This window comes from Silurus meridionalis, chromosome 25 (genome assembly GCF_014805685.1).
Source record: "Silurus meridionalis isolate SWU-2019-XX chromosome 25, ASM1480568v1, whole genome shotgun sequence".
Taxonomy (NCBI): domain Eukaryota; kingdom Metazoa; phylum Chordata; class Actinopteri; order Siluriformes; family Siluridae; genus Silurus; species Silurus meridionalis.
Window position 1 is genome coordinate 9368739 of NC_060908.1, and position 14340 is coordinate 9383078.

Sequence of the window (14340 nt, forward strand, 5' to 3'; positions counted from 1 at the left end):
TCTTTATTTTTCTGTATTTGAAGCTACAGGCGCCCGTTTCTATTGAATTGAGTCGACTCTTAGAATTAGAGTCGACTCTATTACATGTGCAATTATTAGCGCTTCACATGACGTCAGGATTTATTTATTTTTTTTGCTAAATACATTTTCACCATTTTTACATATTGGTTGAATTAAAAATAATAATAAAAAGCGAAGAAAGGCTATTAAAAAAATACCGGATATTATTTTGCTTCACTACGTTATAAACGGAAGTTAAAGGTGAACAGTCATGTAATGAATTATTGCCCACAGTAAACATGGCGGACACTGAGAAGCAGGCAGGTAAATTTTAATGAAATAACAACTGCATCCTGACGAAGAACATTTATAAATGTCGGTGCTTATATTTATCTACCGAAATAAATATTAATATTGAACACATGTTTCTTTGCAAGCAGGTGACATTAGCGTTTAAAATGCGGAGTTTAATCATTGCGCCTCGGACAAGTTCATCGAGTCTTTAACGAACTAGCAAGCTAGTTTATGTAGTTAGCGGTTTCTCCGTCCACACCTGTATTCCGTCAAATCCCGCCTCCTGTACTAGGATTGGATTGTAAATCTTACACTCGCAGTCATTCGTCAAATCCAAGAGCGAGTTGAAGTATTAACCAATCATAAGAGAGAAACTCAATTTTGTTAACTAATCCTAGCTCAGGAGGAGGGATTTTATGAATACAGGTTGGACCGCGTTTGTTGTTGGTTAGCGAAGAATCTTACATTGAACCTTTTGTTTATTTTGGAAAACTGCAATATAAAAATAGCAAAAAAGAACGATGCTGCCCTATAGGAAAGACAAAACGAGGTCATGTGCTTGTCACAGATCTGCAGCCTGGGATGGGGGTGATGAAGGTGCTGGTGTTGCAACTATTTGTAAGCATTTGTGGTCTTTGAGGCAGAATCAGAAGCGCAGTGAGCTTGTTGACATTAAATAAGAAACCTTTCCTAGTCTGATTCTTCCCCACTTTTTCATGTCTCAGAGAAAAAAATCGCGTCTAAAAAAATCAGGAATCAGGCTATTTTTTATTAACAGCTGTTCACAACGGGGCATTGTGATCTTATATACATCTATTTAATTTTCATTGTTAAATAATAACAGTACCAAACATTTCTAATCAAAAACCCACCATCAGTTATCTTTATTATTACTATTATTATTATTATTTATAATGCTCAAAGCATTGTTAAGTCCTAATGTGGGCTACAGGGGATTAGCCACCATCAGGATGCAGGAAGCATCCATTTATAATCATCTCATATGTCATCCTGAATGAAAATTAAACTCTCTGTAGAGCAGTGCCAGACAGCTACATACCTATTTATGATCTTTAGGTTTCATGTTCTGAAAAAATCTGAAAGCTCCAGATATAATTAAAGATCATTGAAACTTTTTACTGCGAGACCTGAAAAGGGAACATAAATTCCTAAATTCAGATGAACCTGAACAAATGAGTTTATTCTAAAATAAATGAAAAAAATAAATAAATAGAGTTCACATGAGGACCTGTGGGTGAGGTTTGCTCCAGGTTTCCAGTTACAACTCTTTATTTATTTTTTTTTTTGCTGTAGTTATCTCTGACACTTGAGATCAGACATTGAGCGCATTCTCTGTCTGTTGACTTCTTTTTGTGGGTCTCACTGTAACACAGTCCATTTTATCTTCTTATTGACTCAAAGCTGCATAAATCAGGGTGTGTTTTATTGTGTATGAGGATCGGTTGGAGCGTATTGTGCACGTTTGTGTATTTGACATGTAAATAATTTACACTGAGTTCCATCTTGTTTCTATGCAGCCGAAGCTGATTTGTTACGTGTAAATCGCGTCTTATTTTGACGAGCTGAAATCGTCTTAGTTACATGCTTACTTTGTATATGTGTACACAATGTGTATAATTAATATAGAATTTATATATAAATGAGTGTTCTCAAATAATCGAATTTCAATACTTTTTTATGTTTTGAACATGCAACAATTTGATACACTAACCAAAAACTATCAACAGGTTGCAAATGTGCAGCCTAGCTGTAGTTATTTTGGCACAATACACAAATACATCATTAATCCTTCACCTTTACTTTAGTGAAGCTCCTAAAACAAATCCCCTGCTTAGGAGTAACAGTTATTGCATGAATCTTTGTTTTTGTAGAATTCTTGTTGTGCAGAATGACACGATTGCTTTGTCAGAGATTGACACATGCAGTGTTCATCCAAATCTGATTTGTCTAAAGTATGCTCTCTAACTGTAGATTTTGTTTTGCTAATGTCCCAGGTGCCTCTCTTGAAGATGATGGGCCTCCCCTACCTGCCAGCTTTAAATTCATGCTGCCACAGAAGGAGATCAGCATGGTGCCTGATATGGGCAAATGGAAGAGGTCTCGGGTATGTTGATGGGGATTGGATTGAGTTTAGATGAATGTTTTGATCACGTAGACAGTTTGTAACACTTGTATTTGTGCTGGAGTTTGCTAATGTAGAAGTGTATGCATAATGCTGGTAACTATAAACTTGTATTACTGTGAAACTACAGAAATACATTTCAAACCCCACACACATTCAGATGCATAAAATGCAGGTTGGAATAATAGGAAAAATCATTGATGATTTGCGGCAGAGTGAGAGTGGAACTGAACATCTTTTTTGTGTTTACTGTGCAGGCTTATGCAGATTACATTGGATTCATTCTAACTCTGAATGAGGGGGTGAAAGGAAAGAAGTTCACGTGTGATTATCCTGTTTCTGAGGTACAGCCACTGTTTTCTTCATTGAGACAGGAACTTCTCACTTTTTTCCTTATTTTTTTTCTCTCTGTGCATTTCAGACAGTAGAAAAGTTGCTGTCTCTGTTGGGAACTTTGGATCGCTGGATAGATGAGACGCCACCAGTGGATCAGCCGTCCCGCTTTGGTAATAAGGCTTTCCGGACCTGGTACGCCAAACTAGAGCAGGTACCGGCAATGCTGTGTGTTTGACATTTTTGGGAGTAACCTGGCCATTTTTAGGATTGTCCCTACCAACTCATGCTGCTTTGCATCAGCATGGTATAGTTACTGATGCAAATCCAGAATCCTCTTTAGTCTTAGGTGATTCCTGTGTGTTGAGTGTCAGTTGAAAGGAGGCGTGTTCACTAGTGTTCTCAACACTTAACAATAGCACAAATGAGTGTTTTTATTTTTATTATTTTTTTTTATGTAATTTAAAAAAATGTAAGCAGAATTTCCTTTTTTTTTTTTTCTCGCTAATCGATCAGATTATTAATAAACAAAAAGGTTTCTAGCTCCAGCCTCTAAATGACTCGGGATGAAATCATCATGTTTGATCTCCAATTTGTTAGTGCACATTGCTATAACGTTGTCTAACGGAAAAGCGCTTGGTGGTCGCTATGTTTATTGTGAAAATGTACAGATATACATTAATAATAGAGTTTATTGTGTGTGTATTTGTGTATATGTGTATGTAGGAAGCTGACGCTCTGGTGTCTGCCGTTCTTCCTGATGAGCTCAGTGCTGCAGCCCCGGAGGTTGCTGTGTATCTGAAGGAAGCTGTAGGCAACCCTACAAGAATTGATTATGGCACAGGTATGTGTGTCTACATGTATATTTTTGTGTTGTTCACCATAATGTAAATTTAGTGTAATGCTGAAAAGAAAATCGTGTGTGTTGAAATTGAAGAGCTACATGCTGTACAGTTTGGTCTGCAGAACACATGAGGAAACACATGAGGATAAACAGCATACAAGACGCAAGCTGCTAGAACAACCTCTGTGCACAGAGTGCGATCTTATCCAACAGATATTCTGTCTGTTACTGTTTTGACAGTAGTATCGAGCTCTAACACATGTTCACTTTAAATTCTCTCACAGGTATTAATTGGTAGTGTTAAGTTCTAGCACCTGTGAAAGTCATAGAATAGGATTAACATACTCAAATCATGTAGTGAGGATGTAAATGTCCTGTTAGAAAACATTTTCTGAGCATGTGGAGACACCAGTTTACTTTATTGATTGCAGCTTCAACAATTTTAAGAAATGTTGTTTAAATTACTTGTTTTAAGCTTCAACAGTTTCTTAATATTTCAATATCTTTGTTTGTTTTGACATTATGAAATGGTTATTAGTGTGTTATTAATGGTTGTGTAAGAATTATTCAGTGTACAGGGTAGATATTTACCCCAGTGAATACCTGTACTTCATACTCTAAACACTTCCACTATTCAATTTGATTCAAATTGTCCCGAAGCAGCTTTACAGAAAACTACTAGAGGTTTACACTAGAGGGCACTGTTGAAGTAAAAATTACACTGAATCTCATCAGCTATGAATCAGAAAATCCAATAGATCAATAGTTTAACGTTGTCTTTAGTGTCTACAGATTTTATTTTTAATAAAAAGACATTTTGGCTACATATAGTATGGAGGCTAAGGGGTGGAGTGTGTGTGTGTGTGTGTGTGTGTGTGTGTGTGTGTGTGTGTGTGTGTGTGTGTGTGTGTGTGTGTGTGTGTGTGTTTGCAGGTCATGAAGCCGCCTTTGCAGCATTTCTCTGCTGCCTTTGCAAAGTAGGAGCTCTGAGAGTGGAGGACCAGCTGGCCATCCTTTTTAAAGTGTTTGACGGGTGAGAAGTGACACCAAAAGGTTTCTTATTGTCTTTCTTTTTTGTCCGCTGACAAAATGTCTGTCTTTTAGGAACTTGCAAGTGAAAATTTAAAGAGAGATTTATTTATTTATTTATTTATTTGCAGTGACATCTAAGATTGCCACTGTAAGTAATGAGTAATTTTTTCCATTACTGGTTTTTGATGCAAATATCCAGCAATTAAAACCATCTATATGGAAATATAGCAAAAGGTTTTATTTGGTGTCCTGATAATATATGTAATTTATACACCAGATTTTCTTTTACAACATTTACAAGAATATTTTGTGTTCATGCTCTTTGTTTAGTTTGGATTCAGTAATAAGAAACATACATTTGCCTAAAGCATCTATATTTGTCCATGCCCATGTTGATTAGAGTATAAAAAATGTTAAGGTACATTTAGAACAGATAAATGTTTAAGTTGCGATTAAACAATCATGTGATTAATATCGATTACATATTTTAATTGATTGGAGATATATATATATATATATATATATATATATATATATATATATATAATATAATAATTAGTGCGTCTCATTGTATGTATGTAAAAATACTTGCTGGAGCGAGAGCGGGAAGGTCAATTTGAAAATTTGCATATAAACCAGTGGGTTGTGATTGGTGCAGGTATCTGCGCGTGATGCGGAAGCTGCAGAAGACGTACCGTATGGAGCCGGCAGGGAGTCAGGGCGTGTGGGGGCTCGATGACTTTCAATTTTTGCCCTTCATTTGGGGCAGTTCTCAGCTTATAGGTAACTGTTCCTCTGTACATCTGATTTTTGGCTTCTGCTCTATTGTGCAGCCCATGTGACCGCCTTATTCACCCCTGGTGTTATGCATTTTATCAATTATATGAAATGCATGAGGATGGCAATTTTAGTAAGCATTCTCAATACATATATTTTTACATATCGTGTCATTAACATGTCTACTGTTGGTGACTATTCCAGCAAAATGTGATTTTAATGAAACGATTTCACAGGAACAGCCAACTCCTTGGCAAGTCAGCACTCTGTGATTAATTACTGATTGAATTTATCATAGTTTACAATGAGAATCAGTATTACATTTTGTAAATATAGCATCGTTCACAGAATCAGCTGTCAGTCGGCCATTTTTATTTATGGATAAACCCTGTCTGTTAATCATGTGTTGTCTATTATTGCGCGTTCTTGCGCGTCTGTTCTGACATGTTTAAGAAAATGTAAAAATTGTGTTCTTATTGACTCTGTGCTTAGCCAAATCACTTGTCCTAATCATTAGCTAGCTCATGCTTGGCTTCAGCATTGCCTAGTTGCCTAGCAACAGTGTTCTTATGACTATGAACTAAGAGCGTATTGTGTGTTAAAATCACAAATTCACAAGTACTATTTTAACACACCATTTGGTGTGTAGCTCTTGAACATTTACACAGCCCATGCACGCCATGGTTGTTTATTAGCTTTTGTGTTAGCGTTGTTAGTCCTCAGTGCTCCTTAAGCCATATTTGGATGGTGACGTTTATAAAAATATTTGCTGGCCTTCTCTGAGATAAGCCTCTGGCATCGAGAAAGCTATTATTTAACATGGGATGAATGAGTTTCCAGCAGCTTCCAATAGTTTCCATACACATCATGTCCAGTACTGTGTACAGAATACATGCTGGAACATGTATATATTTATAACTCCGTAAGACATTGTTGCATAGCTATGCAAATATAACATGAGGTTTTAATAGTTCTTCAAATGAACTGTATAGTGACTTTTTTTCAGTTAGAAGAGTTTTTGTGCAGTGAACATCGAAGTTCCTCTGTTTGTCCTGATCTTTGAATCATAATGACTAAACTTTCAAACACAACAGCATTACAGTAAACAATATAAAAAAAAGCTTTGGTAAAAATCATGCTTAAACCTCTATTGTTAAAGCTTATTATTTTAATATTGCGGTCATTTCATGTTTTAGACATTTATTGCTGTTATTCTATTAATGGAGCAACCTTTAGACCTCATTGAACGTGAGTTTCGAACATCTATTGGGGTTATTTAGTACAGGAAAATGATGAGATGTGAGTTCACATTCGCTGAATAGAGTGCTGAAATGATTTTTTGTGATTTTATTATGCACCACCACCAGCTCTGATGGGATACATAATACAAAATGTACACATTAGAAAATCCTAAATATTATAGTTAAAAAAAACTATATTTAGGATTTTCGCATCCTGACCACTAGACCACCAGGGGACGATATTTAGGATTTTCTAATTTGTGAAATTAGCTCATTAAGTGGGACTGAGGCAGTTAAATATTTAGGGGTGTAAGGAAGCCATCTGCTGGTGACTCTTAGGAAATGCACTGAGTGTGTGTTCTGTCTCCGTTGCAGATCACCCCACTCTGGAGCCACGGCATTTTGTGGAGGAGAAGGTGGTGAACGAGCAGCATAAAGACTACATGTTTATGGAGTGCATCAAATTCATCAATGAGGTGTGTGTGTATGGGGGTGTATGTGTGTGCATGCGCATCTCCTGTGATGTCTTCTTTCAGAAGAGCCTGTTCTAAATAAAACACAGACCACAGACAGAGGAGGTTTAAAGGAAGGAGAAAAAGAAAAAGCTTTGCAGGGAATTCTGGGATTCAGCATGAGACAGTTTTTCCAAGAAATTACTAAGAAGGCAAAGGATTTTAAAATCACCAGAATGTTTCCAGACCAGGCTGTAGAACATTTGCTTCTTCTCCTAACTAAGTAAACAGACTCACTATCTTTAGCAACTCTTTTATATGTTTGATTGATTATGGAGTAATTAACAGCTTCTGTCTGTTGTCTAAATGGACAGTGTTAAATGTTAAATTAAATTAAAGGATTTTCTATTTAGTAAAAAAATATATAAAATTTGAGGAGTAGAGTCTTGGCTTCTAAGTATTGTTCCAGACTCTAATGCAGTAGTACTGCACCTAAAATGATTTATAATAAGAGTCTGTATCAACTTTATCTTTAATCTTCAAAGGCATTGATTTGTGAATTCAGACTTTTGTATTTGTCATTATTTGTTAAATGATATCAAATTGTACCAAAGAAAAAGATGATTCTAATGGTCTCTTTAAGATTATGGTCACATTTATAGGCTAGAGTAAGTTCTTAAGCACACTTATGAAGTTGTGTGGAATGGAGATCTTGATTTTCAGAAGGAAAAAAAAAAAGAACTAGATTTTCATTATTTCTTAGCTGTAGTCAAAGGTATCTCAATTCATTTGGGTGAAGGAAACGAACACTGTAATTAATTAAATTTATTTTGCTAGAGACTGAATTATTCCTTTAATGGCGTGGGTGCACGTGTGTTCATTTAACTCTGAGTGAGTGTGTGAGGAGAGAGGATGCTGCAGCTGTGGTTACAGAATGACTCAACTTCCCAGAATGCAGAAAGGAGAGCATAGTGTGTGTGTGTGTGTGTGTGTGTGTGTGTGTGTGTGTGTGTGTGTGTGTATGTGGGGTGGGCTGCAGGGAGTGTTATAGTCCAGACTAAATTTACAGCACAATATAACACACACACACGCGGACACAAAAGCATACTCTTGCTAGTGCTCTCCCTCTGTGTTCTGTAAGTGCACGTTTGGGCACGTCATGCTCCAAGTCTTTCGAGACAGAGAATCTTGGCACAGCTCCCTGACACACGTGACATACACGTTACTCGCACATGCTCATTTAACACACACACAGACACACTCACACACACACACACACACACACACACACACACACACACACACACACAGAGTCTCCTCTTTCTCTCTCTCTCTCTCTCTCTCTCTCTCTCTCTCAGGGAGGTTATGTGTGGAGCACTCAGCTCACATGAGTCATTTCCTTCCCCACATGCTGTTGTGAATCACTGGGTCCCTGAGCCCCTCCCCCTCATCCTCCTTTCCCTCCAGCTCTGTTGGGCCCCACTGGAAAGTCCAGCTTTGCAGAGCAGTCTGGGAAAGTGTGTGTGTGTGTGTGTGTGTGTGTGTGTGTGTGTGTGTGTGTGCGCGTGTGCGTGCATGCTCTGTGGAGCCACACAGCACTCCCATTCATGAGCTTGTCTTTCCTTAGGGCATGGAAGCCTTACACCAAACCTTCTCCACTGCTGGCTTCTCAAACAAGCCTACAGCAACCAGTAATATTACTATTTACACCGAAGCTCTCCTAATACTGACCTCGAATTACCAAATACACTCATCACGGTACTGGTGCACAACTTATTTGGCCAGTACCAAATGTTATAACAGTTTGGATTCTGTTTTCAAGTTTAATAATAATAATAATAAAAGCACTCAAAAGGCGAAACGAAGACTAAATAATCTTTCGGTCCGTCACTTAATATGTATATATAACTGTTTCGCACGTAAAAGGATTGCATTTATATATATATATATATATATATATATATATATATATATATATATATATATATATATATATATATATATATACACACAGTATATAATTTCACACACACAGTATCTAACAAAAGTGAGTGCTTTCCTCATCTTTCATGTATATTCGATTAGATTCAACTTTATTGTAAATGTGCAAGGCAATGTGCAACGGGGTCTAACAAATGTAAACTATTTAATTTTTCCATCTATTTAAATTTATTTAAATTTAAAGCCAATTTAATGGATTACTGAATTTAATCAATATAAGTGTATTGCATTAATTTCATTTATTCTATTTAATTTTTATAAAATTTAACCAAGCAAGTTAAACTGTTGTTCACAAATGTAAAAAAAAAAAAAAAAAAACGATAAGCAGTTTTACGTTTTAAATTTCCTCCCCCAAATTTTGTGTACACTCCATACACACATGTATATATGTATATATATATATAACAAAATGTTTAAATGATCAGCGCTTTATCTACTGAACACAAAGTGAAAATATGTTATAAAACACCTGAGATAATTTAGATTTTTGGTTTTGTTGAGGGGACAGAAACAATCTAAAAGATAAGGTTCAGCTCATTAAATCGAATATTTCTGTTGTAAAAATGACCAAAAATACATCTTACAAAATATATCTTTAACCAGCGAATAAATAGCAGTGTTTCTGTCGGTGACTCCCCCCTCTGTGGTGATTGCGTCAGGGCAGCCAGCGGTCACCAACACAGATGGTGTTTTAAAAATGGGGGGTGGGATAACAGGAGTATGGGTCCCTCTCAAGGATGTTGCTCACGTTTATGTATAGCCTCTGATACCCATGATGTGATGCATCTATTTGCCTATTAAGTTATTGAAAAATGCAATATGGAAAGATGGAGCAAGAATCCTGATTTTAGTTGGTTCCTGTTTAGTCCAGTTCTTGTTTTGAATGTGCAGTGGAAAGCAGTATAAGTACCACACTTAACATGGCAGACCCTTCATTAGCAGTAATGACTACACCCTCCTTTTTTTACTTTTTCCTCTTTCTCTGGCTAGGATTTACTGTTGTTATATTTAATTTTTTTTTTCTTTGGAATGTATTTTTTCTGAGTCAAAAGGGTGACTGAGGGTCATATTTACCAAGTTAGTTTACCCACAATCGCAGCTTGTGTGTGTGTGTGTTGCAGCATTATTATTTTGATATGATTTTTTGGCAGCTCTTTGCCTTTCTCATTTTTCATAGGCTTTTGAAACAGCCAGTCTCATTGTGCAATGTTGTGACTTCCTAGCTGTGAGAATAAGAAATATGAGAGTGTGGTGGTGAGAAAAGAAATGATTTAATGTATAAAACCATCAGTAGAAAATCTGCTGTAACATTATAAAGAGAAACAAATTCATTTCTGAAAACTCATAAAATATCAAATAGCCTATAATGCAATATTATCACATTAGTGTTGCATCATGTGTTTTGTATAATAAACACTTTCCTAACAAATCAACAATGATTGTGTGGTATGTTTTCAGTTATTTGTCCATCATAATGTTTATTTGATGTTTACATTTCTTTTTTTTAATTGATCCTGTGTCCATTGTAGCCTCAGATTCCTACTCCTGGCTTAATCCTTTCCTGCTACTCTAATCTGTCTAACCAATATGTGTTGTGCTTCTGAGATGCTTTTCTGCTCACCACAGTTTTTAAAGAGTGGTTATTTGAGTCATTGTAGCACTGACAATTGTTAAGACCGCACCAGTGCAATTTAATGAATTTTTCCCTCGTTGTTATTTTTTGTCCAGATGAAAACGGGACCCTTTGCTGAACATTCAAACCAGCTTTGGAACATCAGCGCTGTTCCCTCCTGGTCCAAAGTCAACCAAGGGCTTATACGAATGTACAAGGCTGAAGTAAGGTTCTTTTTTTTTTTTTTTTTGTTTACCTTGATGTCAGATGACAGTTACATATATATCACTTTTAACTTTACTATGACATTTATTATATTATATTTAGTGGTTTATATTTTCACTTTTACATTATATATTGCACAGTATAGTCACCTACATTTACATGGGTACATTATATTACACAAAACTCTTCATAATGTTTCTCTCCTCAGTTATATTTCTGTAATCTGATCTCTCATGTCTATGTGGCATGTTTACCAGCAGTTGGACTTGAGTTCCTCTTTCCTGGGGAAATCCCAGCATCACTTCTGGAAAGTTGTATTCTGGTTGGAGAGAAAAATAGTAATAGCTGTTCTACATTTCCATCTTATAACTTTGTAATATTGGAACAATTACTTTTAAATATAAAAGATAAGGCACATTGTCCTGACTAGAAAGGGTTAACTATGTGTGTGTGTGTGTGTGTGTGTGTGTGTGTGTGTGTGAGACCAGAAGGCCCCACCCCCTCCTCCAGAGCCACATCCTGTGTTAAGAGAGCAGGCAGTTCCCCTCCCTTAAGCAGAGTGCTGGGTTGAGGGGCCGGTGTGTCTGTGAAACTCCCAACCCCCATTGCGCGCGCACACACACACACACACACGCACTCACACACACACACACACACACACACGCACACACGCACAACCTTACATTTTCTCTTCTGCTGCTTTAGCTCTGTAGTCATAAGTGCCTTTTCTATCAGACTCCTACTACAATTAAAAAACTTAGGAAAGATATGAACAGATTTATTAAAAATAAATAAAGCTCACCAATATTAGTTATTAACTGATAATGATCCTTTTGTAAACATTGCTGATGTTTTCCCGGTTCTCCCAGGCGAGGCACATAAATGTTTTTTTCTTAAGAAATGAATGTGTGTTTTAAACTGTTAAAAACGACCTGATTGTAATGTAAATCTGCTCTCTGCTGCTGGACAATTATATTCTCATAGAATGGATCTATGAACTATGTAACTATGAATCCAAGGATAGACAAAGTAATTTCCTGCTATTACAGGAAGTAAACACATTCCATGCACTTTATTCACAGGTGATAGTTAAGGCCACATAGCAACAGCTCGTGCGGCACGAACAGGACATGCGTTTGAGCAGGGGTTTAAATTTCCTGAGTATGTAGCTGTGTAATATTGCGTCATTTCCCGAAGCACAACCAATGACCATATTAGCAAAGAGACACTCTTATCCAAGTTTAAAACCTTTAACTTAAAGAGGTGGACTACTCTAAAACACTTTACTTTTACACTGGAGTTTAAGTTTTACACTAGGAATCTGGATGTGCTGTAATCAGTCCTAACGTGAACTGTAGCTGAGTGATATTTGTCTGTATCGATACTAATATTGTCCAACTTAATCATACACACTGCTAAACTGTTAGCTATACTATTTAAATACTTGTATACAATAATGGCCTTATAATCTTTGGGCAACAAACATGTCTTTGCTGATCGACTGTTGTCGGTGAAAAGTCTGTAAATTGAATTTCAGTCCAAACTATTTAGTCAATGAAGTGTTACTGTCTCTAAATCTCTGGTGGTTTAAACATATTTTCCACAGAAAAAACTCATAAGGCCAAACTTAATTTCTAAGGAGAATAAACATCTGGAAAGCTTAGTAGTGAATTGAGAAATAAATGGGTCTAAATAATACCACACCTACAGAATTTCCCTTTAAGACCACACCCGATTTCCTGTTATCCGTGCTTTGTTAAATCCCGAGAAGTAATATTTAAAAATGGACATATATCTGTACCGTCTTTGCCAACAAACTATTTTTTCATAAATAGTGCACAGGAACATTTACACAGTTAAAAAGCTATCCTTCGAGAGCTCCCGGGTTTGTTTAAACTTATGTATGAAGACCTTGAATGATTGGGAATGCATAAGAGTATAACTGGTGATAATTGGTTCCTGCAGTACTATAATTCATATATTTAATGAATTACTCTATTTGCACTAAAAAATTTAATATTTTTGTAACCATAAATATTTGTGAAACTCTAATGGTTTGGAAAAAAATAAACTTAAATAGCCTTTTTGGATAAACGAAAATGTGCTTACAGGGAACAAGAGTTTACCCGTGTATTTGTGTTCGCTGACATGATGCAGTGGCTGAGCTGCTTTACTGGAAGATTCACACTGCAAGCCACGTTAGCAGACGCTGTTTCACCATTTATTATAATTTAATCCTTTTCAAAGCCTTTATGAAGCTTTGTGGACATCACTGCATATAAATCAGATGTGGAAATATAAATCTACACTTGGAAATTTGCAGATGATTAACACATTTATGATTAACACATTCATATTGGTCTATGAAAATATTTTCAGATATGTACTTGAACATTATCATCCTCAGAGTTTTTTTTTTTTTTACTGCATGTAATCTGTTGATGTAGATACTGTGCATGCTTAACTTGTCTTATTGATTTTTCAGCTTTCCTTTCAGCTTATATCCATATGCTTACTGTCAGTCAGATCATGATCACAAGTTCCCCCCTTCATTTGAGCTCGGCCTTTACAAAGTATTGGCTGAATTTAGAAACCTTAAACTGGAAAAAAAATGTTTTCAACCTGAAGTAAAACTTATAAGATGATAGTTTTTTTGTAAGAAAACAAATTAATGACCTCCATCTCTCACTTTTTTCCTTTTTTTCTCTCTGTTTCTATCTTAAGTGCCTAGAGAAGTTTCCCGTCATCCAGCACTTCAAGTTTGGCAGCCTGCTCTCAATCCAGCCTGTGAAACCGTGAATAACAGTGGGAAGAACCAGTCTGAGAGCACAACCGATTCTCAACCAATTGCAAGAACCTCCCAAATCACTCTGCCACCATCCACTGTTCCAATGTTTATCCACTGCATAAATGAATAAACATGACTGCAATAAAACCCTGTTTCTAACTGCAGTGCAGCATGGTTGCCTCCTCCTACAATATAAAATTCATATGAGGATCAATTTTCCTGACCTTGATCCGACCTCACAAGAAATGGATGGTGTAAGAATAATTATTGTTTGTGGCACCATAATTAGTATCTAAAAAATTGTAGTATCCGGAATTCATATTTATTTATGAATATGTACATATAAAGCATAAAGTTTGCCTGAAACTGGGAAGTGTTTTTATTTTATTTTTTTTTCCTCTGTCTTTTTTTTTTCTTTTTTGAAAGACTAGAAAACTAAAAAATTAGTCAGTTTTTCGTTTTAGGCTGTAGTAATCCTTGGCAAATTGAATGTGTGTGTGTGTCCAAAAAACATTTACTCATGTGGCCTGTGTGTGCTTTAAATGTACATTTTTATCATTTTGGATATGATTAATAAACATCAGCTGTTGTAGCTTTG

General features: G+C 36.2%; 1 protein-coding gene across 3 annotated transcripts; it reads left to right on the plus strand.

The window, feature by feature from the left end:
* Nucleotides 1–171: 171 nt before the first annotated feature.
* On the plus strand, nt 172–14340 carry ptpa (protein phosphatase 2 phosphatase activator). 3 transcript variants are annotated; one of them, XM_046838761.1, is made up of 10 exons: nt 172–324; nt 2310–2419; nt 2695–2781; nt 2859–2984; nt 3497–3614; nt 4548–4647; nt 5305–5429; nt 7040–7140; nt 10846–10953; nt 13679–14340. In XM_046838761.1, exons 1-10 carry the CDS (start codon nt 300–302, stop codon nt 13751–13753), a joined length of 975 nt encoding a protein of 324 aa, XP_046694717.1. In that variant the 5' UTR covers nt 172–299; the 3' UTR covers nt 13754–14340. The 3 variants fall into 3 exon arrangements, with proteins under 3 accessions (XP_046694717.1, XP_046694718.1, XP_046694715.1); XM_046838762.1 differs by having other exon boundaries at nt 293–320; XM_046838759.1 differs by lacking the exon at nt 172–324 and adding an exon at nt 765–912.